This window comes from Aspergillus melleus, assembly GCF_016097325.1.
Source record: "Aspergillus melleus strain CBS 546.65 chromosome Unknown contig3, whole genome shotgun sequence".
NCBI lineage: Eukaryota > Fungi > Ascomycota > Eurotiomycetes > Eurotiales > Aspergillaceae > Aspergillus > Aspergillus melleus.
This window is the reverse complement of record NW_025763372.1, coordinates 2,821,567-2,845,785: the sequence shown is the minus strand read 5'-3', so window position 1 is coordinate 2,845,785 and position 24,219 is coordinate 2,821,567. Positions and strand designations below refer to the sequence as shown.

General features: G+C 53.7%; 10 protein-coding genes across 10 annotated transcripts; 5 read left to right on the top strand and 5 right to left on the bottom strand.

The window, feature by feature from the left end:
- Nucleotides 1-136: 136 nt before the first annotated feature.
- On the bottom strand, nucleotides 137-1,885 carry LDX57_006034 (alpha-amylase; the record flags this gene model as incomplete). The annotated part of the gene is made up of 6 exons (XM_046087723.1): nucleotides 137-427; nucleotides 480-1,030; nucleotides 1,085-1,313; nucleotides 1,364-1,472; nucleotides 1,529-1,683; nucleotides 1,736-1,885. The coding sequence occupies 6 exons, from the start codon at nucleotides 1,883-1,885 to the stop codon at nucleotides 137-139; spliced, it is 1,485 nt and encodes a 494-aa protein (XP_045943691.1).
- Nucleotides 1,886-2,112: 227 nt separating this feature from the next.
- Nucleotides 2,113-4,334, top strand: gla1_1 (putative glucoamylase/glucan 1,4-alpha-glucosidase; the record flags this gene model as incomplete). The annotated part of the gene is made up of 5 exons (XM_046087722.1): nucleotides 2,113-2,359; nucleotides 2,408-2,694; nucleotides 2,756-2,849; nucleotides 2,904-3,568; nucleotides 3,690-4,334. The coding sequence occupies 5 exons, from the start codon at nucleotides 2,113-2,115 to the stop codon at nucleotides 4,332-4,334; spliced, it is 1,938 nt and encodes a 645-aa protein (XP_045943690.1).
- Nucleotides 4,335-4,458: 124 nt separating this feature from the next.
- On the bottom strand, nucleotides 4,459-8,027 carry LDX57_006032 (glycoside hydrolase family 31 protein). The gene is made up of 4 exons (XM_046087721.1): nucleotides 6,920-8,027; nucleotides 6,462-6,872; nucleotides 6,240-6,410; nucleotides 4,459-6,192 (listed from the first exon to the last, which is right to left on the bottom strand). The coding sequence occupies exons 1-4, from the start codon at nucleotides 7,612-7,614 to the stop codon at nucleotides 4,515-4,517; spliced, it is 2,955 nt and encodes a 984-aa protein (XP_045943689.1). The 5' UTR covers nucleotides 7,615-8,027; the 3' UTR covers nucleotides 4,459-4,514.
- An 811-nt stretch (nucleotides 8,028-8,838) lies between these two features.
- On the top strand, nucleotides 8,839-11,609 carry LDX57_006031 (putative C6 transcription factor (AmyR)). Its single transcript, XM_046087720.1, has 3 exons — nucleotides 8,839-9,946; nucleotides 10,011-10,461; nucleotides 10,587-11,609. Exons 1-3 carry the CDS (start codon nucleotides 8,961-8,963, stop codon nucleotides 11,205-11,207), a joined length of 2,058 nt encoding a protein of 685 aa, XP_045943688.1. The 5' UTR covers nucleotides 8,839-8,960; the 3' UTR covers nucleotides 11,208-11,609.
- A 639-nt stretch (nucleotides 11,610-12,248) lies between these two features.
- LDX57_006030 (glycosyltransferase family 31 protein) lies at nucleotides 12,249-13,682 on the bottom strand (the record flags this gene model as incomplete). Its single annotated transcript, XM_046087719.1, has 1 exon — nucleotides 12,249-13,682. One exon carries the CDS (start codon nucleotides 13,680-13,682, stop codon nucleotides 12,249-12,251), a length of 1,434 nt encoding a protein of 477 aa, XP_045943687.1.
- Nucleotides 13,683-14,639: 957 nt separating this feature from the next.
- Nucleotides 14,640-15,026, top strand: LDX57_006029 (uncharacterized protein; the record flags this gene model as incomplete). Its single annotated transcript, XM_046087718.1, has 1 exon — nucleotides 14,640-15,026. One exon carries the CDS (start codon nucleotides 14,640-14,642, stop codon nucleotides 15,024-15,026), a length of 387 nt encoding a protein of 128 aa, XP_045943686.1.
- Nucleotides 15,027-16,194: 1,168 nt separating this feature from the next.
- srp72_2 (Signal recognition particle subunit SRP72) lies at nucleotides 16,195-16,743 on the top strand (the record flags this gene model as incomplete). Its single annotated transcript, XM_046087717.1, has 1 exon — nucleotides 16,195-16,743. The coding sequence occupies one exon, from the start codon at nucleotides 16,195-16,197 to the stop codon at nucleotides 16,741-16,743; it is 549 nt and encodes a 182-aa protein (XP_045943685.1).
- A 142-nt stretch (nucleotides 16,744-16,885) lies between these two features.
- Nucleotides 16,886-18,335, top strand: srp72_1 (Signal recognition particle subunit SRP72; the record flags this gene model as incomplete). Its single annotated transcript, XM_046087716.1, has 2 exons — nucleotides 16,886-17,052; nucleotides 17,114-18,335. The coding sequence occupies 2 exons, from the start codon at nucleotides 16,886-16,888 to the stop codon at nucleotides 18,333-18,335; spliced, it is 1,389 nt and encodes a 462-aa protein (XP_045943684.1).
- A 108-nt stretch (nucleotides 18,336-18,443) lies between these two features.
- Nucleotides 18,444-20,952, bottom strand: LDX57_006026 (uncharacterized protein). Its single transcript, XM_046087715.1, has one exon. It carries the CDS (start codon nucleotides 20,858-20,860, stop codon nucleotides 18,893-18,895), a length of 1,968 nt encoding a protein of 655 aa, XP_045943683.1. The 5' UTR covers nucleotides 20,861-20,952; the 3' UTR covers nucleotides 18,444-18,892.
- A 1,017-nt stretch (nucleotides 20,953-21,969) lies between these two features.
- LDX57_006025 (Gfo/Idh/MocA family protein) lies at nucleotides 21,970-23,196 on the bottom strand (the record flags this gene model as incomplete). Its single annotated transcript, XM_046087714.1, has 1 exon — nucleotides 21,970-23,196. The coding sequence occupies one exon, from the start codon at nucleotides 23,194-23,196 to the stop codon at nucleotides 21,970-21,972; it is 1,227 nt and encodes a 408-aa protein (XP_045943682.1).
- Nucleotides 23,197-24,219: the final 1,023 nt, after the last annotated feature.

Below are 24,219 nucleotides of genomic sequence, written 5' to 3'. Positions count from 1 at the left end.
TATTCCTTGTCGGAAGCAAGATACTCTTGTCTAGGACTATAGCTATATACCCAACATTTGTCCCCACGCCTTGATCCACCATCATGTACTCATGTACGTCTTTTGTACTCTTCAATCAACGTCATTGATACCACGCTCAATCCGATTCACTGCACAGGCTACTTCCGCTCAACTTCTCAGTCGGGAACAGCGCGCGGGGCGCTCCGCCATCCATCGGCACGGGGACCTTTCCGTCCGAATCCACCGTCAAGGCGGTGCAGGTGTAGATCTCGGTGACCTTATCTCCAGACGAGAATCCAGTGTCACCAAGCGACAAGGTATACGAAGATCCGGAGGAGCCTTGGTTTGACAGGACGGTGATGATCTGCGCGCCGTCGAAGCCCTTGCGCATAGCGATGGTGGAGTCGTCTTTGTAAATAGGGTTGTTCTATACTCTATTAGCTTGGTTCACGTAGTCTGCAAGGCACAGCCAAGCCTACCTGGTAGTTCACATATTCCTTATCAGTGCTGATCGCATGGTTACGGATGGCATTCGACGCCGCAATCAACTTATACAGCTCACTGTCGGTGTTATACTTGCCCAGCCAGGTCGCCTCGCGGTTAGCGGGGTCTTCTCCGCCAGCGTAATGCTGTTCTTGACCGGCATAGATGATCGGGATCCCGTCTGCCAGGATGGTGAAGGCGGCGACGTTCTTGGCCAGCGCGATATCGTCGGTGTAGGAGGCGAATCGGGGATTGTCGTGGTTCTCAATGAAGGTCCCCATGAGAGTGGAATCCGGACAGTCGGACTTGACCGTGTTGATCATGTTGTAGAGGTCGCTGATGCTGCCGCTGGTGGATTTAAAGGCGTTGAGCAGCGGGTAGTAGATCGGGTAGTTAAGTACACCGTCGAGGACCTCCTGGTAGGGGCAGGTGTAGGAGGTGTCTCCGTCGAGGATCTCTCCGATGCAGTACACGCCCGCGGCGTCGTTGTAGCCGGGCCAGAAGTCCTTCTGGACGTGCTTGACGGTGTCGATTCGCAGACCATCGACTTGGTTTGGTCAGTAAGTGCTTTACGTATTGAGTGGCTCGGGAAGATGCTCACTGGAGTAGTTGGACACAAGGCCTCCCACCCAGTCGTACCAGATATCCTGGACTTCGGACTTGGTGGTGTCGAGATCCGGTAAGGAAACAGAATTGTCGCCCAGCCAACAGTCCTCTGACTGTGTCTGATCATTGTAGTCTTGGATTAGACAGAAGGAGTGGAAGTAGTCCTGGGAGTTGAAGGGGTTGAAAACACTATAGTCGACCGAGTCTCCGGCACCCGCGTAGCCCTACTTCCAGTTAACGTCCATATGCATAGATAATAAGAATAGAGACATACCATGTGGTTCGCTACCACGTCGACCATGAGATACATGTCGCGCTTGTGCAGAGCGTCGGCCAGAGCCTTAAGGTCGTCGGCGGTGCCGTAATTCTCGTTCAGCGAGTATCTATGCGCGTAATCAGTCTAGGTCCCTGTCATTGAAGAGAAGGAACAGGAACGTACATATCCTGCTGCCAGTAGCCATGATAGGCATCGCCGTACTTGGTGTCCTCGGTCAACTGGGCTGTCACTGGAGTGATCCAGATGGCCGTGAAGCCCATGCCCTGGATGTAGTCCAGCTGGTCGATGATGCCCTGCCAGGTACCACCACAGTATTTCTACACAATCTTCCAGTCAGCCCTGATCATCTGCCATTAAAAAGATACACACCCTATCCTCGGTATCACAAGCAGCTGTGGTTGAGCCATCGTCGCGGGCAAAGCGATCGGTCAACAAGAAGTAGATGGACTGCGAGCGCCATTGCGCCGGAGTGGCCGCCAGAGCAGTCGAGGCCAACAAACTGAGAATCGACCACTTCATTTTGATCAACAGATGTAAACGGGATGGTGAGGAAGGTGAAATCACTGCGACAAGACCTGTTTATATAACAGCTCACATGCGAATCGATGCAACGTGACGTCCAACGTGATTCGCTGTGAGGGCGATTAATTTCCTGCGAATTCCCGCCCCTGGTCGCTGATCGACATTCATCATCTCTCGGCATCCTTCCATCGCCCTCTTCGGCATTGTCCGTGTTCAAAACGGCCATGGCGACGATGCTGATCTTCTCGCTGTGCCTGTATCTGCTTCTAGTGCCGGAGCAGGCTAACGCCTCGTCATTCCCCGCCCAGGTGCCCCTTGCGGACGCCACCGAACCGTTAGACTCGTGGCTGGCGCGCCAAACTCCCTACGCTCTAGATGGCGTCCTGAATAATCTCGGCGCCGATGGGGCCAAATCGATCGGAGCAAACCCGGGCTCCGTCGTAGCGAGTCCTAGCAAGGCTAATCCGGACTGTGCGTCTCCCCGTTCCTCGGCTTGAGATCGTGCGTTGACATGTCTAGACTTCTTTACGTGGACGCGCGATGCCGCTCTGACGGTTCGCTGCCTCGTCGACATTGCCATCGCGACGGACGATGCGACGGTCCACACGGCCGTTCAGCAATACGTCTCGTTTCAAGCTCAGCTACAGTCTATTTCCAATCCGTCTGGTCGTCTGGACACAGGAGGTCTCGGCGAGCCCAAGTTCCATGTCGATGGATCGGCCTTCACCGGCGATTGGGGACGACCGCAGAGAGACGGGCCTGCGCTGCGGGCAGTGACTTTGATCACCTATGCAAACTGGCTGATTGTATGATTCTTCGTGTCAGGCAGACTGAATCAGTGAACAGTACGGCTGACGAATAACACAGGATCATAACCACTCCTCCGTCGCGGAGACCATCTGGCCCATCATCCGCAACGATCTCTCGTACGTCTCCGAGTACTGGAACTCCACTACCTTTGGTATTTCCCTTCCCTTTCATCATTCCTCTTATATCCAACTAACCCCCTAACCAGATCTCTGGGAAGAAACCCTCGGCTCCTCCTTCTTCACCACCTCCGTCCAATACTCCTCTCTCACCCTAGGCTCTACCCTCGCCACCCGCCTCAACACCAGCTGTCCCAACTGTCTGTCTCAAGCGCCTCAAACTCTCTGCTTTCTCCAATCCTTCTGGTCTCCAGACAACTCACACATCTTCGCCAACCATCACGCCCCCTTCCGGTCCGGCAAAGACGTCAATACCATTCTCGCAGCCATTCACACCTTCGACCCGCTCGCGCCCGATTGCTCAGACCTCACTTTCCAGCCTTGTTCGTCGCGCGCCCTCGCCAATCATAAGGTTGTTGCGGATTCTTTTCGTCGACTGTATCCAATCAATCGAGGGGTACCTGTGAACCAACCGATCGCGTTCGGTCGCTACCCGGAAGATGTGTACATGGGTGGGCAGCCGTGGTATTTGACTACCCTGGCTGCGGCGGAGCATTTGTATCGAGCTGTTGAGCAGTGGAAGAGGTTTGGGGAGGTAACGGTCACGGATTTGAGTTTGGGGTTTTTTGGTGACGTGTATGATCGTAGCGTTGAGGTTGGTGTGTATCAACGAGGAGAAGATGGAGATGGAGATGTATATGAGGGGATACTACGCGCAGTGATGCACTATGCAGATGGGTATTTGCGAATTGTGGTATGTTCATTCTTCTTCATTCTTCCTCTTGGGGAATTTCTATGCATGTTGGATAGTGTCCTCCTCATCCCATCCCAACTTCTCTCAGAACAACAAAAAGAACTGATACCACCCCATTCAGCAAAATTATACACCCCCCAATGGCGCCCTCTCCGAACAATTCTCCCGCCACGACGGCCTCCCCATCTCAGCACGCGACCTGACCTGGTCCTACGCCGCCTTATTGACAGCTGCGCGAGCCCGTCAAAGCGCATCCTCAACTTCCCCGGCTCTATCCCCAGTTCCATCCCCAAATCCAACCCCTTCTCTCCCACCTACATGTCTCCCATCTTCCGCCAAAGGACCCTACATCAACCCCCCTGTAAATAAAACAATCCCGTTCCCTATACCTCCATCTTGCAAAACTCCAAGTCCCATATCAATAAGATTCAACATCCTCTCCTCAACCCGCCTAGGAGAATACATCTACCTGGCCGGTTCGCTCCCCGCACTAGGCTCCTGGGCCGTGGACAAGGCGTTGAAGATGCGCGCGGACGAGTACAGCGTCGATATGCCGTTGTGGTATGTCATTGTGGACGAAGGGCTACGCGGGGCTATGGAGTACGAGTATAAGTTCTTTAGACGAGGGGAGGAGGGTGCGGGGGACGTTGTTTGGGAGGAAGGGGGCAATCGAAGGGGGGTTGTTAGGGATGGAAGGGGTGGGTTGGAGGGGTGTGCGGTTGGGAGGGTTAATGATGTTTGGAGGGGGTATAATTTTGAGGGATAGGTTGGGGTTGTAGCCTGAGTTGAGTATGATGGAGGTTGGGGGAGAAAGAGATATGTATGTTTCGGTAGGGCAGCAGACTTTGTACTACAGGCAGATTGTCGGGTTTATGAATCATGATCAGTAAGGGAGGAGGCATCATACTTGTCATTTATCAGAATGTTCCAAATACAAACATTACGTTCACCACTCCAGAACCCAATCTCTGCTCCACGCCCCCTTCGCAGTCAACTTCTGTAGTCCTCCCACATGCAAAGCCTTCGAGCTGGCATTGTACTGAACCGACCCATCGGCAATCTTCTTGCCATTGAAGCTGACATCGCCTGGCTTCTCCTGCACGCCGAGAATAGTCACGTTGGCGAGCGCGTTCTTCTCGGTCCACGTCCCACGTGCCGACGCCCGGAGGCTCGATCCAGTGGCTACAAAGTCCACGGACAGCGTATCCGTCGGATGGATGCTCTCGCCGTCGTCCAGGTACAGTTGGCCCGACGCGGTACCCTTGGTGCTCAGCGACGCCAGGAGAGACCAGGGCGTTTGGCGCGCGTCCCGGGTCGTCAGAGCAGGCTCCTGCATGGGCAGAACGCTGCCGCCGCGGATGAAAACGGGGATGTGGCCCAACGGCGCCGGGATGGTGGTGTTAACGCCGGGTTGGGCGTCCACGGCCTGTTGCGTGTACCAGTCGTACCAGACCTCGCCGTGTCCGACGCCCGGGAACACGCCCTTGACCGTGTCGACCTGCGGTTCCAGAACGGGGACGACCATGACGGATGGGCCGACGAGGAACTGCGTGTCGATGGCGGCAAGGCTGGGGTCGTGTGGGAACTCCCAGGCCAGGGCGCGCATGACCGTCGATCCGGTGGTGTGGGCGAGATGGAACAGTGTGTAGAAGTAGGGCAGGATCGAGTACCGGATCTTCATCGCGGCTTTGGAGGCGTCGATCACCGAGGCCCAGCGGTATGGCTCCTGGGGGATGGCGGACAGCACGTTGTGGTTGCGGTAGAAGGGGAAGAAGGCGGACAACTGCATCCAGCGGTTGCAGAGCTCCTCGGCACTGTTTCCGTTGAACCCGCAGGTGTCAACCCCGAACATGGGGATGCCGAACAGAGAGAAAGAAAGGGCCTGCGAGATGGAAAAGTACATCGATCCCCATTTGGAGAAGTTGTCGCCGCCCCAGTGTCCAGCCCACTTCCCCGAGCCTGCAAAGGTGGATCGACCGATGATGAAGGGACGCTTTTCCGGCCAGACCTTGAGCAGCCCCTGGTAAGTGGCGTTGAGGCCCTGGTGGCCGTAAAGACTATGCACGTCATATTCCTCAACGCCATCCGCGTGGGTTGCGTTGGGAGCCACAGCATGGACCGCGAGGTCGTGTCCGGCTTGGACATGGTTGATCACGTAGGGAGGGTGGTCGACGTCGCGGGCACCCGCAGTGGGGGTTGTTCGCAGATACGATGTTTTTGTGGGCGACCCAGATCCTCCTGCAGCGGCCTGGCTGGACGCACCGGCAGATGCTGACGCTGCTTCCGTCGCATTCGTGATATTGAAGCCCTCCGGATAATCAAAGACCACGTTCCCGGGCTCACCTGGCAGTGAGAAAGGAGGATGGGCGGGATTCAGGGTCAGGTTGCCAGTGCCGCAGCTTCCCACGCAGAAGGAAGACACCTCAGCCATGTCATACCAGACGCCGTCATAGGCCAGTTTCTTCCACCAGATCAACAGTTCATTGGCCCAGTACTCAACGGCCTTGGGATGATGCCAGTCGGGGTAGACCGTGTACCCAGGCCAGACGGCTCCGATGTAGAGACTGCCATCGGGGTTCTTGAGGAAGACATCGTCGGCATCTCCTCGAGTGTACGTTTCATATCTTGATAGCTATTAGCAAAAGTCTTATCAAGGGACGGAGGCACTCACGCGTCCGATGCGTTTTCCGGGTTGGGAATATAAAGCGCCGCATCCACAATCGGCACCCAGCGACGTCCTCCATCGTGTAGTTTGCTCAGGAACTTCTCGCCTTCTTCGTAAGAAAAGCGATGCTTGTCGTTATCGAAATTGCGATATCCATGCATGTAATCAATGTCCGCCCTAAGTATATCAGAAAATGGCCAAGTCCAAACGCGACGATCCAGCACCTACCAGACGTATTCTAGGGGGATCTCGAATTTTTCGAAATTGGCAACTACCTCTTCAAACTCCGTCCAGTTGTTGTAGCCCCAGCGACACTGGTGGAAACCGAGAGTGTTGTACTGCTGCATGGCTGGCAATCCGACCGTGCTAATCTGATACTGCTTGGTCACATCCGCCTGGGTCGGCCCGGCATAGAAGGTCAGATCAACGCTGCCACCCAATGTCCGCCAGATCAACTTTTCGGACCGCAGTAGAACCTCTTGTCCATGAGCGTTCCTCAAGAAAACACCATGGGAATAGGATACGTATTCTTGCGACGGGTCGATCTCGCTACTCCGCGCCCGAGAGTGCGGGCCATATTGCTCATTTGCCTTGTAATATCTCGTGTCCAAATAGAACGGGTGCTGGCCATAGATGTTGCTGCATCCTGTGAGTTACGGCCGGGATGGCAACAACGGGAAACATACCTGTCGATCGGGTCCGCAATATCCGCCGCATACATGGTGAGGTTGGCGTTCTTCAGGAGCCGAAGCTGGCTCATCCGCTCGCCGAGGCCGTACAGGTTGTAGTCCTCGGGCAGCGAGGTGACGAACTCAATGAATTGATCCTCATACACCAGCACCGACCCTTCAGTGTCGAAAAGGGCATCGCCGGTGGCTTTGCGGATCACCTTGAAATTGAACGAGGGTTCATTGGACCACGAGACAAAAATGTCACTTTGAGGGATCGAGGCATTTGGAGAGACCTTAGGCCTGGGAACCGTGTCTTCGGACAGGTGATACCAAGACGCATTCGAGGAGTCGACATGCGAAGGGACAATCTGGATGTTCAGGCGATCCTTTGCCTGGTACTCCACCGTCAAGGTCAACAAGTCGACATCCGTCCCGTACACATTGCATGGCTTCCCGGACAGTTTCAGATCTGCCGTGAAGCCATCCACGGTGTGTTTCACGTTGGATGCCTTGTAGCCAGGGCAGACGGACTGTGCATTGACAGCTTGGGGGTCGTCTACGTTGGCGATCAACTGGGCACCCACGTCGGCTGATGCCGGGATCGTAAACTGGGAACGCGGAGGCGTGGTGCTCGAGGCTAGCGAGTGACTCGCCCCATACGCCACTGGGAACAGCCAGGCACCGGCCAAGAGGGCCGTGAAATGGACCATGGCGAAAGGATGAGGGAAAGACAACTACTAGCTAGCCGACGGCTCCGTGGTTGGTTCAGAAGAAAGCGCCGCTACCCTCTCGCATCGGCCGTGCTTTATATGAGATTGCCAACCGGTTCTCCGGGGAAATACTGTGAGGGGTCATTGAGTGCGAAGACTCCATCTGTGCCACCATCTCGCCCCAGAGGCAAGAAGAGGCTCGATTGCTCCGTTGAATTCCCGGACGCAAGGGATGGACCCAGGAGGGGAGACACCAACGAGCGTCGACGATGTCGGGCCGAGTGGGGTAATCAGGCCAGCATTATAAGCGAGGATGTCTGTAGAGGCCGACAGGGATTGTCGACCAGGGTAGAGTACCCTTAGGAGTGAGGAAAGGTGCCTGTCCATCTGCCGATCATCTGACTGATTGGTCCGTCGTCCGACAAATGCCCGATTGGCTGTTGGCCTGAGGCAGACACTTCGTCAGGCACTCAGGCCGTCAACGCCTTGCCGGAAGAATATCTCGGTGAGATTCGTTATCATGCTCAGAGTCTCGAAATGCATGCAGAGTGTGGGGAAACTGGAGAAGGAATGCCCTGAACAATTCAACTCAAGTGCCCCCAGTCACCGCTGCTGCCCAGTCCCGACCTTGGATCGATTCTTTAGTGCGCGCATACTATTAAACCCGGTCTCCCATGTCTCGGTCTTACCACCCTCGACCCATCTACTACCTTGATAATATCGGCTTCCCGAAGTTCATATTGCCAGGACCAAGGAGGAGCCCATGCACCAATCAGCCCAGCATGGTCTGACCCGAGATTTGCACATGTCAAGCAATTTGCCTCGTGTTGGCACGGTCATGCAGGGGTGGAGATCTGGAAAATGCCGCATCGGCCTGCAACGGATTCTCCCCTGACGGTCATTTTTCCCTTCCTGGACACCTAGTGACTACCCTGGAACCCGAGAACAATGACGCCGTGATCAACCCGGTCCTTGCAATAGAGAGACCAGCCAGAGTGGGAACGAGGGGAATGTGGAAAAGGAGGGAGACGAAGGGCAAAAAAGTGAAGAAGCCAAAGATCCACCGGCCGCACGCTAAGCCCCATCGGGACAGCCCATGCGGGGGCTCTTGCAGCCTGCAATTCCAGGCATCCTCCCCGCCGACTTCCCCGGATTTCCTTCCTTTCCCGTCCCTTTTTTTTTCTTTTGGACTTTTCATTTCCACATCCCTCGTCAATGGGAATGGCCTGTCGCTTACGTTCAACAGCTTCTCCATCGGTTATGGAGTGTAACGAGTCCTAAATCCTCTTCCCCTGTCGTGATTCTCTGACCCACCTCGAATTCCTTCCCCGGAGTCGACTTCGCCAATGGACTCCCAGCCATCTCCGAGCCGGAAATCTTTCAAGCAGGCCTGCGACAATTGTCGTCGCCGCAAGATCAAATGCTCCCGAGAGTTGCCATGCGACAAGTGTCAACGTCTGCTTCTCTCCTGCTCTTACAGTGATGTTTTGCGTCGAAAGGGGCCCAAATTCCGCACGCTCTATCCTCTGGCGCCTATCCATCCCCTGGTATCGCGCCGCCGAGATGACCTCCGCTGTGTTCCGCAGAAGCATTCACTCGATACCGAGTGGCCCTCTGAGTCTGGGGTCTATGCAGTACCGGGTCCGGGGTCCCCGATATCGCCACCGTTCACGGTACCCGACGCCCAATGTATAACGGCTGAGCTGTCGGATTCGAGTATGGGACTGCCACCCCCAGAGTTGGTCTCCTCCCCCGACTCGACAAACTCGCTGTCAGAATCCCTGATTGCCGCCGTGTTTTCGTCGGCACGTCGGCTCTCAGCACCGGTTCTGCTGGCGCACGTCAACGTGTTCTTGAAGTACCTATTTCCAATCATGCCGGTGGTGCGGCGGGAACGGCTGCAGCAGGACTGCCACCAGCCCGAGCAGTTGTCTTCCCAACGATATGCATTTCTAGCCTCGCTCTGTGCACTCACCCACATTCAGCTAAAGCTCGACGGTGCCATGTCGGCATCCAATCCTCCGCATCCGCAGGCCAGTGTCGACGGCCATTCGATCATGTCCGGGGAGGAATTACTAGCCGAAGCCGTGCGCGCGCGGAAAGACTGCGACTTGGTCGATGAAATGAGCATCGAGAGCCTACTTACATCCTTCTTTCTCTTCGCAGCATACGGCAATCTGGACAAACAGGACCACGCCTGGTTCTACCTCTGCCAGGCGACCTCCATGGTGTTCACGCTAGGTCTCCATCGCGAGTCCACATATTCCGAAATGAGCACCGAAGACGCCGAAGAAAAACGGCGCATCTTCTGGCTGCTCTTTGTGACAGAACGGTAGGCCCTGATATTGCAGACCTTCCCCTCTGTAACCAAACTTCTAACCCAATGAATCTTTCAGCGGCTATGCCCTGCAACAAGCAAAGCCCGTCATGTTACGCAATTCCATCCACAAGCCCCAAGTCCTCTCTTCCAACGACCCCATCCTCGCCTACGGCTTCATCAACCTCATCAGTATCTTCGAAAAACTTACCGTGAACCTGTACGACTGGGTCTCCGCCGGGGGCGGCGACGGCATCTTCGAAATGCCCCCGACCTCATCCATCCAATCCAGCCTGTGCAAATCTGTGTCTCTTGACGGGGTCTCGGAGATCCAGAAAGTCGATATTCTCATCACGCAGCAGTGGCTGCAAGCCATGATGTGGAAACTATCCATGACGCGCGCTACGCAGCCCGGCTCCCGCGACGAAACCGTCCTCCCATTTCATCTACCCGTGCTGGTCGGAAAGGCCGTGATGGGCGTCATCAGCGCTGCATCGCAAGGCGCCGTGGATGCGCACGGTATCGGAATGGTAAGCATGACCTTCCCTTCCCTGGTTTTCAAAACAAAAAACAAGAAACCGAAGAAAAAGAAGCGAAATATCAAAAGTCAAAAGTCGAGCCTCAAATCCATCAAATTAACACCCCCTCCCTCCAGGAACAAAAACTCTTCGACCTTGGCACCTCCGTCGCCGACGTCTCTCGCTCCCTCAACACCAAAGCCGCGCAACGCCTGGCCGAATCCGCCGTCGACCCGCGCGATCTCCTCTGGGGCATTCTCAACACTCTCGCGCGCATTCGCGGCTCCGAATCCTACCTCTTTCCCGCCCTTCTGCAACGATGCAAGGGCATCTTAGGCTTCGAGTTCCCGCTGTCCTCCTCTATCAGTATCAGCGGTAGTAATCCCAATCTCAATCTTCTCCCTCCCGCTATCACAGACACCGCTGGACCATCCGCTGTCGTTACTGCCCCTCCTCCCCCTCCCGCATCAACTACCTCCAACTCCTCTTCTTCTTCCTCATCCTCCACCACAACCACCTCTTCATCGTCAACCTCAACCGATGAACTCCCAATCCCCTGGCCAACTAGCGACACAAGCTGGGACGACCTCCGCGAGCCCCGGATCATCTCAGAAGACTCAGCAGAAGAAGACTCGGCAGAGGAGGGGCAGCGTCGCTCGGCAATACCAGTGGTGGGCCCGGACCCGGTGTCTCAGATAATGTCGTCATCGACGATCCCTGCAGAAATGACATTCCGACGAGCGAGTTTATTCACTTAGCCTGCTCGCCCGCCGCGTGACAGTCTAATTGATTATTGGACTGACTCGCTTCGAGTCGGCTGGGCTTGGTCCGAGCGCTGGGGCTGTCTGTCAGTCGGTGGCTGGATATGCAGGATGATGTCATTGTGTTTATTTGGTGGCTGCCCGGGTGAAGTGTGGGGTGGGTATTTTGCATGGTAACGGGCTCGTCGTATGGAGTACTACTTACGGTGTACATCTTGGGTATCTATGGGTGCTCACATTGTGATGTTGTGATCGTTATGTTTATGATTTTCCCTTCCGCTCGAGTTTAGTACATACATACCTCTCAGGTTTTGCGATCTGTATATAAACGGAGAAAAAACATGCATGAATGATGGATGGAGTCGACATATGATATATAGCCAGTCTTTACTCTAGTTAATGTATGCAATGATGATATAAATGAATAGAATTGACTGAAGGGTATTTAATGTACATGACACCAAAAGAAAAGTAAATAAACATGTTAACCAACTGATTCCAGATCAAACCGAAAATAATAAGCAGAAGCTTCCAAAATAAAAGTATGAACAATCAATCCGTTTTGCTCTTGCATGTTGCATCCAAAGCGAGCTAGTAATCACCAAGTGTTTCACTGTACAAAGCACCCAGATACCGTTGCTGGGGCATGGGAAAGCTCTCGGGTGACATGGTGGATATCTCCAAACAAGATTCTCAACTCATTTTTGGTTGACATCGCACCAGTGAAAAAATCATCAGAGCTTTTCGAATGAGAAATGAAAAAGCCAAATCATAATCTATACGCCATGACAATTAGACCGCGTAAGGTGTTCCGAAGAGAGCGGGATCTCTTTCCATCTATAGGCAAGGGCAGAATTCGATGTATATGCGATCTTCCCTGGGGACGTCGAATTTGCTGTCGATCAGTCCCTTTTATGGGAGATGGGAAGGCGTAGAGGGGTGTGGGGGGCGTGGATATGTAAAGGCGGGATGTGTGGGAAATAGGCAAACCACCCGGAGGTTTATGAGTTAGACGCGGGGAAACATCCCAATCCTCACTCAAGCTCGCCAGATCAATTCTAAGAGCTGATCGCCCTTTTCGGCGTCACGGTGGACGTAGTACTGTCGTACCGTGTCTCCGTCCAGTACAGAGTCTACCATCGAATAACTGAACTTATCATTGTCCTTGAGACGCAATGGTCCAAGCTCGTGAAGGTACTGTTCGACGGGACCACCCCAGGTCAGCTCCATGGAAGGATCGTTAGGATCAATGTCCGTGCTGTATTTCACCACAGAGAAACCGTTGGTCAGAACCCATCCATCTCCAAATTTGAACTGTCGCAGAAGACAGTCATCGCCGCATAGCTCGCCGACCACGCTAAGCTTGGCCATGTCGGCATGGAACCATGACTTCCAGTGGTGGACAGATAGGGGCGGCGGGCGCATCGCCTCGAAGAAGCCGGACACGTCGTCCGTCATGTCGAGTTGGTGCAGGCGGTGATTTATGGTCAGCCGCGTCGGAGTGTTTTGGTAGATGCACAGAGAAATCTTCCGGTCGCCAGTATGGGGGGTGTTTATGCAGTCATTGTATATGACCGGCTCGCTGATTTGTTGAATAAGAGGCCGAGACATGAAGACGCCGGCGCCTCCAAATCCCATCAGACCAAAGTTGCCCACCTGCGGGATACTCTCTGACAGGCCACCAACGTACATGGGCTGACGTGCGTCGTACTCGCCGAGCGCCTTCACCAGCTCCGTCATCGACAAGAAAAACGTATCATCATCAATCACGACGGACCATTGTGTCTTCCGCTGCATGTTCTGTGCCAGATGGGAGACCAGTGAGAAGTATCGGCGTTGATATTCTTCATTCGATTCCGTCACAAACAAATTGATCCCCATTGCATCTGCCTTCATCTGGACCTCCTTGATCCGCTCCTTCTTATCCGACTCAATGAGAGCGAAGATGCGAGTTTGAGTGTAGCCAGCCCAGTGGGAAAATGCGTCTATCGAGTCATTCAACCGACCCAACGTCGTCGCCACACCGAAGTCGATATGCGAGGCGTCCACCTTGACGGGAGGCTTGGGAACCCGTAAAGAGACCGGCTGCGGGATCAAGCAACCGTCCTGCGATTGCGGAGTCGAGATGGGATTGGGGCTCTCGATTGGTTCAAACAGAGGTTTGTCGAGATGTTGTCTGATCGGTAACGTTTCAGAGGTCGGCGTAGCCACGATCTCGCGCTTCACGTAGCCGGAAAGTTTCTTGATATCGAGACGACGGAGGAGATCGAAGTCGGGCTCACAGTGAACGCCCGAGGTAACGGTAATGTTGGAAACCGGATCTTGCATCACCACCTGCTCCCTGCCGAGGTGAGGCCACAGCAGGAAAGTGAAGCCACCCACCAAGCAGACGGCGACGACGAAGCGCATCAATTTCTTCTTCCATACCCACGACGCCCCTCTGGGTCGGGGTTTCTCCCCTTTCAAGTACATCGGAGGCGGAGTGATATGTTCTGTATCGGAAAGAAAGAGAGAGAACAGGTATAAGCCAAGAGACTAGAAGATCATATGCACATCGGTCCCCCGTGTAGGACGGCGGGGAAAGGATGAGCAAGTAGTGCGGTCCAGAAAGCGGTGGGAAGAAACGAAGAGGGAGACGTGAGGTATGACGGTGGAGGTTGTGTGTACGAGTAAGAGGGGAGGTAAAGTAGAGAAAGAAAGTAGAAGTGGAAAGAGGAAGGGCCAGGACGGGCGAGGCGTGAGAGAAAAAAGACGATTAAAAAAAAAAATCGGGACCCTTGAAACCGAAACTTGTGAGGGAAAGTACGGAATCGGGATGGCGGCGGCGGACGGCAAAGGGGAGAGAGGGGAATAATAACACCCCAAAAAATAAATAAAATAAAATAAACCCGATGATCGATATGGCAAACGAGCAGGTGATAATGTCAGTGGTTGGACCAAAGGAACGAAGAAAGACAGCGATCAAAAGGGACCCAGAACCATGGCTGGGTGAGCCAGCACTCTGAATTCCGGATTTCTGGCGGGCAGAACAGAAGAAAACTGACGACAAAGCAGGCGGAGAAGAGCTAAGGATCGACCATGGGACAGGATTTTCTGGGCCCTCCGGAGGAGAAGATGGAGATGAGGGCCGAATGAGAGGGCGTCCTGGGAGAGGACCGCACCTGCTATTCCGACAGCATGCAACTAAGCCAGGCCAACGACAGTTTTACACACAGGGGTAAGATCGGCTGTGTGGATCCGGACCAAGAATAGGAGAATAAGATGATCTATTTAGGGGTCCCTGCGAATTATTGACTGTCTTGTCGTCCGAAGGGGGGGAGTTCTGCGTGGTGTGGGTGTTACAGCGTGTGGGTGGTGGCCGTTTGCACCAGCCCTACCTATCGCATCCGGGACGACATTGGCACCGCATGCAGGTGGTTTGGGGGGAGGATGAATCAATCAGAGTCGAGCCAGCGACGCTGTAGAGACGATGCCGAGACATCCACCCAAGACGCGCGGACGACATTCCACGGAGGCGATCGCTGGTCGGCGGGGGCCACACGGGATGATGACGACGGTCGCAGGCGAGGCACTTGGCGGGTAATTAGTGTGGACTTGGAGACTAGCACACTACACGGAGTAGAGTGGCGGTTTGCGAGTGACCGTTGTACGATGGAGAGCATACGGAGCATCATCCAGACCATCGTTGTACGCAGCATGCCGATGCATGTCTTGCACATGGATATAAATAGAGTGCCTCAAGGTTTGAAGCATCAAAGAAACAAAGAGGGAAGAAAGAAGAAAGACGAACAGTCGAACAAAGCGGCGGGATCTTAGTCAGCGGTGGTTATGTCATCCGCGCTTCAGGGTCTTTTCCAGGTACAACCAACTATACTCTGAGCACAAGTATCTATTCGGTAGAATAACTATACTTCACTACAGTCCTTACAGAGTAGAGTATCTTCAGGATTCTCGTACAGATCAGTTCATTATTCTGCTCATTTGAGTCTTGACCACTAACAACAATAGATGCTTCTCGACCCAAAGCCACCAAGTGAGTCGTCCAAAACCGACGATGCTAAAGATAGCCCCAAGGGCCCAATCTAGGGGGTTGCAGCAAGGTCTCAACTCTCAACTCTCATGTCACCCTCCTTGACTCCGCCGCGAACGGACATCTAGACTCGAGAACCATCTCGCTTTTTCTCCGCTCCCCGGATGAATGTCTGTTCGCCTGATCAGGGGCGGTCTTACCCTCCACCTCGCCCAACATGTCCCAAGGGATCACTGCAATATTATCGGTCGGTGCCGACACTCTGGCCAAGATGGCCCCGGAGGCCAAGCAGCCACCGTCGACTACTGCTGTGGCTAAGCCGAACTGGCAATGTCCGTACGGGGCAATCTCTCACGAGATATGCACTATCTCGAATGGCCCCATCAGCAATATAACTGCTCAGGTACTAACCAGATAGTTAGATACACTGTAGATTGTACATACTGTGTACAACATAACTCTTGGTGTTCATAAATCCTATCTATCCATTATTATGATCGTCTTGAATCACAACAATAATGATGGCAGTCTGTGCTCAGCCAGGTACTGCCGTTCCTTACCGCTTACCGAACATGAGGCGAGCAGAACTGAGAATTCGACCAGAATTTGTAATTGCCTCGTGACCCCGAAGTAAAGACTAATTTTCCTCTCTCCGGAGTGTCCTCCATGGAGGTAAACGTCAGCTATCGGAGCACTGGTCCACCGATAACTTTCGGTATCTGTAGATCCAAGTCTCCTGAATGTTCCGTATAGTTTGTCCGGTGCGGCATCAATCTGGTAGGCGGTCAGGGGAGGCAGCGTACGGGACTTTTTAGGACCAACTGTGCAGAATTCCCCAATGGGGAAATATCACCATTCCCACAAGTCCACCGAAGTCCGGCCAGCTCACCATCGAGTCGAGGAGATCGCACCGTTTCCGCCTCGCAGATCCGTCGCTTCCGACTGTCCTCCGCCATGGCGACGCAGAAATTGAGCTCGTTGCTGCAGCACGCCTCCATCGACGATCACGATGAACTCCTCCAGTCTGCCAATGCCGCTCTGGCAAAGTCCAAGTCGGACGTCCAGGCTCAACATGCCAAGGTGGTGGCTTTGGTGAAGCTCGACCGCTACGACGATTGCCTACGGGTGTTTGAAGATGGTGGCGATTCTCTGAAGAAGCGCGCGGCTCTGGAATATGCCTACGCTCTGTACAAGACCGGACAGCTGGATGCCGCGATCGAGATCGTCTCGAAGATCACCAACAGCCGGGGTGCTCGTCACTTGGAGGCTCAAGCTGTATGTGGCGGTTCCAAATTACATACCTATTCTTCATGGATTGTGCTAATGCGGATCCGACCGTTAGAGCTATCGTTCAGAAAAATTCCGCCGTACCGCCGAAGTCTACGAAGACCTGACCAAGGACCAGTCGGCCTTGGACAACGAGGAAAACGATCTCCGCATCAATGCCTGGGCTGCCGACGCTCAGTTACAGTGGAAAGGATACTCCGAATCTGTCCGTCATAACCGTCCGACGAGAGATGACCTAGAGGCCTTTGAGACGACCTACAATGCGGCCTGTCTGAGCATCGCCAAGGGAGAGTTTGGTCAAGGAGAAGTGCTGTTGAAGCGGGCAAAGGGTTTGTGCCCCCGCTAGCCATGTGAGACCATGGTCGCTAATCATCGATCAGAGCTATGCCGAACTTCAGAAGACCTCACGCCGGAGGACAGAGACGCGGAACTGCTGCCGATCTCCGTGCAGCAGCTCTACGTACTGATCCGTCAAGGGAAATCGGAGGAAGCCGAGTCTGTCCTGCAGGAAATCTCGGTCAAAGAGTATGTTGCCTTTCGCGAACATGCCACACCCCCGTCCTTCAGTCAACTGACCTCGATGCAGTATCCCCGAGCTTTCGACCAAGAAGATCGCCGAAAACAACGTCACCCTCATCCGGGACACGGCCGCCAACCCCTTCATCCTCTACAAGGCGCTGCACGAGACTCCAGTCTCTACCGGCAACGACCGACTCTTCGACTTTCAGAACAACATAATCAGCAGCAACTTTAACGCCGCCGACCTCCTGGTTCACAAGTATGACGGCATCATCCGATCGACATCTAAAGCGCGCGCCCAAGCACCCTACCCCTCTACCGAATCCAGCATCAACCTCCTGTCGGTCTTTAACGCTGCCGCCCTCGCCCGCGGCCAGACGGGCGCCAAGGCTCTGAAAGCCATTCTGCCCGCGCTGGAGCGACGTCCCAAGGACATTGGACTGGTGCTAACCGCCGCTCAGCTCTACGTCAGCACTGGCAACACCACCGCCGCCATCGCCACCCTCGAGAAATCGCTGCACCTCCTCGACGAGTCGATCTCGGATCAGGACAAGGAAGTGCGCTTCAACCCAGGCCTCCTCGGCGTCCTCGTCTCCCTCTACAAGCTCGAGGGCCGCAAGGTGCAGATCCGCACCGAGCTCGGCAAAGCCGCCGCCTACTGGCGCAGCCAGGCCGACGCGCCCTCCTCCCTCCTACGCGCCGCCGCCTCCTCGCTCCTCTACTCCTCGGACCCCGCGGACCTCGTCACCGCCAGCGACCTCTTCCAATACCTGTACCAGAAGGACTCGTCCGACCGCTACGCCTCCGCCGGCTACGTCGCGTCCCATGCCACCCTGGATTACAACAAGGTCGCGTCGCACGTCGACCGCCTCCCCGCCGTCCCCGACCTAGTCTCAGGCATCGACGTCTCAGCCCTCGAAGCCGCCGGCGTGTCACCTTCCTCCGCGACAGCCGCCGCCGCCGCCGCGACCATCGCCAGCGCCCGGAAGCGTTCGGCCGCCGACAAGCAGCACCAGGGCCGCGTCACGAAGCGTGTGCGCAAATCCCGTCTCCCCAAGGACTACGACCCCAGCAAGACGGCCGACCCGGAGCGCTGGCTCCCTTTGCGCGACCGATCCTCCTACCGTCCTCGTGGCCGGAAGGGCAAGCAGCGCGCCGCCGAGCGAACCCAGGGCGGCGCGGTCACCGAGAAGACGGAGGAAGCTAACGCGTCGGCTAGTCAGCAGCGTAACCAAGGCGGCGGCGGCGGCGGAGCGTCGAAGAAGAACAAGAAGAAGGGCAAGCGGTAGTGGAATCTTCCATCTCCCCCCGGGGCTCGTTCATGTACAGACTTTATTTATTTTGAATGTCGGACAAGGAAGAAAATCCCATCATGATGATCATGGTTAGATTATGCAACGCATTACATCACTTATCACGAGACTTTCTGTTTCGGTCTGTTTCTTCAAGTAGAAAGAACCATATCATTATAGCAACTGCAACTAGCGCAACTGACATACCCAGCCACATAAACATACGTACTGGATTTTCTACATATCTCAGGTAGTTACCACACTTAGCTAAAGAGGCTATTGCACGGCGAATATTTGGCTAGTGATATATTCCAGATTCTACTACCGCCCTGCATTAATAAATCGCCAGATATGGAGTATAATATAAATATAAACAATAAAAAAATGAAGGCCTGGACAGCCTGAATCAGCTATCATGTCGGATGCCAGACGTTCCGATCGCCATCTACCTTGGTCAAAGCCACATTAATCTGATGTTCATCCACTGATTAGCCGTATTAACCCACTCTCTGAGCCCATCAATGACGCCCGCACGCCCTCCAGAAGTGATTATTCTACCCTCGAACCCGAGCATCCGTATTAGCCCAATCATTGACCCCAACGCTGAGCAGATAATATCCGTCTAATGTATCTGACCATCGTCGAACAAACCCATATCTCAACCCAAGCAACAGGCATCCTGTCGCCCATACCAAGAACAAGACTACCGGGCATAGCGCGGGCACAACACCCGAGGTAAGCACCTTGCCGGGGCGCGAGGAGCTCAGGTCTGGATTGATAGTTGCGTGCTCGAAACTATCTACCCCGTCATACATGAGCTGCAGGGCATCGATGGCGTGTGCCAACATGACAGACTTCTGTAGCTCTCGCGCCTGAAGGAACCGCCGATACACCACCGAGTTCGAATGCGTCGTGGGAGTCGGGGAGCTGATGGATTCGTAAATGTTGAAATACTGCCGCAGGAGGATGTTGTTGGCGGCAAAGCCGAACCGTTGCACGAGTGACTCTTCTCGAGATAGGTCGAAGTGGGGATATGCTCCGATGGTGAAATTGTGGAAGGTGCTAGCTCTGGCATCCAGGTTTGCGTATCCAAGGGCTGAGAACCGCGTACATCTTACACCGATGGGGGGCGCGACGGATTTGACCGGGTATACCCCCGTGTTCGCGTAGCCTTCGAGTCCATCTGGACCGTATTCGGGGTCGAAGAAGGATGAGTTCGTTTGGATGGTTCCGTTAGGATGATGGATGATGGGCTGGGCTGCACCCAAAACTGGCTCGTTGATTGTATCGTTGTAAGTAAGATCTGGTGGTAGTTGCTCCTCATAGCTACTTTCGTGTCTCACTTGCCATATAATCAATTCGAGAATATCAGCCTTGGAGATATCCCGGGGGTCAAAAGTGTTCGGTTCGGTCCCGTCATAGAATAGGGCTTCAGTTACGTTACTGATTCCCATCTCAAGGTAGGCGAAGAGGTTCGAAGACTGTTTAGGATCGATCAAACTGCTGTTATAGACGTACACGGAGCCTTTAGACTTCGTGGAAAGGATAACTGAATCATATGACTGTTCGGTCATTTCAGCATGCTTCGACACCCGCCTCTTATCCGTGACAAGAGTGAATTGTGATATGTGATCGACAACGGAGCAGTTATATCCCACCCTCAATCCCCAGACACGACCACCAATGGGGACTTCAGCCTGTGGTGCAACAAAAACCTCCGGGACCGATTCGTTTTCTGGAAACCTATTTGGGGTCCTATCAAGCCCATCGAGCTGGTCACGCGAATGATAATCAGGAGTATACAGGACCCCAATGCCAGGCAGCTGGCCCGATGATCCTGATTCCCAGCGACGTTTGCCCCGTTCGACAGTCTGAAGATACTGTCTGTTATTGAAGAGTGTCGAGTTGTATCCAATCGTCTTGGGAGAAGCAGCTGAGAAGATGTACCCATCAGACAGTTCCATGCACAGTCCGGAAATGGGAAAAGCGACATAGGGCAGCGCGCTGAAGAAGGCCAGCACATACCACGGGAGGTGAACATGAACTGGCGTGCCCCGGAGCAGACGGTTAAGAAGTCTCAGCCAGCCATCTGGACCACTCCAGCTATTGCCGCTGTGCATGACCAATGTCGCGGTGTCGGGGGCTCCGAACTGGCGCCTTTGAAGCATCGCCAGCTCGACGCCAGCGAGCCCATACTTTGACCATCCAATGCCGAACACACAGATGACGATCCATGAATAATAAACCCATATCTCTTGTGTTGATCCATATCTCACCGGATTGGAGTCCCGGCTCAAATATTTCAGCCAGATGACCACAAAGTAGGCTGCGACCAAAGGTGGAATGAGACAAAGACAAAGGCTGTGCCAGTAGAATCGCTCCATTTGGTCCTTTTCCTTGTTTTCTTGTGTCCCAGACCCTGAGGTCTCGGAGCCATGGTGGGACTCTTCACGTTCCTCGTGCTCTATCAGGTGTTGCCCTGTATCCTGGTCCGTGACAACCTCATCCTGCGGAGATGTCATTTTGGCTAGTTGACAAACAGAAGTAGAAAATGGAAAAGTATCTCAGGCTGGCAGTCAAAGGGATGTAGTAGTAGTCGTTGTTGTTGTTGTTGAATATCAACTTCTCCTGTCAAGGGAAGAATACAAAGGCATGTTTTTGTGGTGGATGGTCAAAAGGATTGTTGGCAGACTGTAGTAGGTATATACCAAATTCCAGCTCCTAAATCTAGAACTACCGGATATAAAAGGATACACTGCCCAGTGGCTCGAACTACTGCACGAATGTGTCCAAGCAACACAGAACCCTGTTACAGAGCCTGATGTTGGGACTCCGCTTATGCCGAATACGATGTAGGGAACCACCTGTTCGTGACCTTCCCTGGAGAAGAAAGGCACGGACAGACCTCGATCTGGGTGGCGGAGATCCCTGCCTGCATCCTGACAAATAGAAAGGAGACCTTACCCGTATTCTAGACGCGAAATTTCGTTTCTATCTATATTAAGGAAGCGATTTGCAGCTTTCGAGGGCTCACAAGCCTTTCACAGCGAGGCTATGAAGCAAGGCTGAGATAGTTATTTGCTTCTTTTCCACCCCAACCCCGCTTTTCTTCGTAGCCAAGATAAGTTGTAAGCCGCTAGACAGCCAGCTGAACCTGATGAGGCATATAAAGGCTTAGAGTGATCATGGGAGCCTTGCAGTTTTATCAAAGCAATGGCCAAGTAATTAGGTCTATTGTGCGCCTCGTTTATTGCACCCGGCATGAGTACCTACTATTCAGCCAGTTAGTATAGTTTAATCCATGTAACATGGATAGGCACCCAAGACGGAGTCTTATTCCTTGTAGCCTTGATCAAATCGTATGTACTGGCACCGAGATCTATCCTCCATTACGACCATCATTTGGAATGATTTACCTCGACTCTGTAATCAAACCCTCCATTGTGTTCAACAGCGTTCCTAAAACCGGCACCCCTACACGGTCCACCCGATCGTGATATCATACTAAAGTAGCAGGACCTCGAATAGGAAATATACGCTGTTGTAGAAAAACAGGTACGTATAGTAAGTATATTCATTACCCCATCTCCCCTTAGATCACAGAAAATAAGAAAAGAAAAACACGAACATGTTACCCCAATGGCGTCCGAATAGTCCCACACTGTCGGTCATACTGTTCAAAAATCTCCCTAAACAACCTGAGATCCCCCATCGAGTCCTTCACCGTAGTCTTGACCTCCTTCCCCTCCACGAGGAACGTATACAACGCCTCCAACTCCGCCGCATATGCCTGCTCCATGGAACTCGAAGTTTCACGACGCGACACCTTCCCGGGGACTTTCTCGTCCGCTGTCTCGATGACTACTCGCACCGTTGCGCCGTCGTATTCGAGCGTCACGGTCTTGCCGTCCCCGTACACGGCTAGGTGGGCGTCGCAGCGAGGGACGGCATCCGTTCCGTATTCGTAGGTGAGCATGTATGCGGTTCGGTTTTGGGTGGGGCCGTGATCGCTGGTGCTGGTGCTGGGGAGGTCGTCCTGGTCGTGTCCACTATAGTGGAAGATAGCGGAGTAGAAGGGCTCGTTGACTGCAATGTTGGATACCGCGTCCGGGGTGCCTAGCGTTTCCCGCATGACTGATAGGTCGGAACAGCCACGGGGTCCGGTCAGGAGGCGCGAGAGGAGGATGCGTTCGGTGGTGAGGTCTTGGCCCAGGAAGGCTTCTTGGAGGAGAGCGTGGAAGGTGTTGGTGGCTTCGAGAGGGAAGGAGGGGACGGTGTCGTTGGCGGTTAGGGTTGTCGTTGATGTTGATGATGCTGATGTGTCTGGCTCTCCATGTCCATTTACATCTGGGGCTGGTTGTGCCACTCCGCCTTGTATGTTCCGACACCGGGCGTAGTAAATTCTCTCCAGGCCGGCAACCTCGGTCTTGAAGGTCTCGAAGCAAGGGGCGTATCGTCTCGCCGAGGCGACGAAGACTCGACCCCGGGATTTCCGCTTAGCGTCGATGATGCGGTGCGCGCTGGGTAGACTGACGCCGACGGGGCTTTCGACGAGAACGTGTTTGTTGACCGACAGGGCGGCGAGGGTGTATTTCTCGCGCAAAGAAGGGGTCATGAAGTTGAGGACTAGGTCCACGGAGGGATGGTTGATTACGGCGTCGGGGGAGGACGCTTGCGCGATGGACGTTGTGGTGTTGGCGGAGTCGTTGGTGGCCTTATCCTTTGGGCAGATGGCGCTTTTGTTGGAGACATCGTAGATGATGGCGATTTGATAGTAGGGCAGGGATTGTAGGATGGGGAGATACAGGGTTAGAGGCTGCGTGGTAAGAATGCCCACGGTGAGGGGCTTTTGAGTCATGTTGGTATACTCCGTGTCCTGGTATAGACTAGAGTCGACCGAGAAAAAGGGCCGAGAGAAGGGCGAGAGGGTAATTAAGAAACCAGAGATAAGAAAGGGATAGACGGTTTAATTGCCAACTCGACAGAAGGAGAATTCGACGCAAGGGATCGATTCCTTTGCCTAATCCGGGTGACATCAGCGGCGGTCTGATATCATCCTTCGATAGTCGTTCATCGCATCCTTTTCAATTGGCGTGGATGGATTCGCAATCCAACCCATGATTCGTGGGTGACGGGTTTGTTGGTCGGCGAGTTTTGTTATCTGGCAGTCATATTTATGTCACCTGCACGAACTGCATGTCAAGTCTCCGTGTGCCAAGGATTCCAACCAGGGGGGGTTTGGTCGCAGGGTTGAAGCTATTCGCGCCCGTGCCGCCGGGACTGGGAAGTATATCGATCCTGCGCCCGTGCATGACATTGCTTTGATGCTTGATTTCTGGGTGTCTGTTACTGATCCGGATATATTTGGATATATTTAGATTTTATTCGAGTGATATACACAGTGAACGTGCGATTAATCCGGATCGACGATGTAGAAGCGGAATGTCGAATCGCTGCATGCGTGTCGCTATACAACTGGATCGACGCCACTCCCGACCGTGCAGCGAGCATCCTGCGGTTAGTTCTCTGTGTCCATCATATTCTTTCTGACCTTCATTGATATTGCTGATTCCTTCACCAGAATTATTGATGCCATGACGAGTGATGCGTCCATATATATACTTTGACCCTCGTGTTTGTCTATCTGATATGACGTAGTATCCAAGGAACCCTCATTCGAAGGTTCGAATTTCGCGAGTTAGAATGGATTTTCCGAGGAATAATTGCTGACATGACGCATGAAGCTCAAGGTTAAGTTGGAAGTCGTCAGATGATGCGAGATGAGGCGGTGCATGATTCGTATTTGGCATTCTGTTCTTTATGCTTTGCTTGATGCCTGCGACGAAAAAGGTTCATTTGGGACGGGGAAGAGAGGCATTGT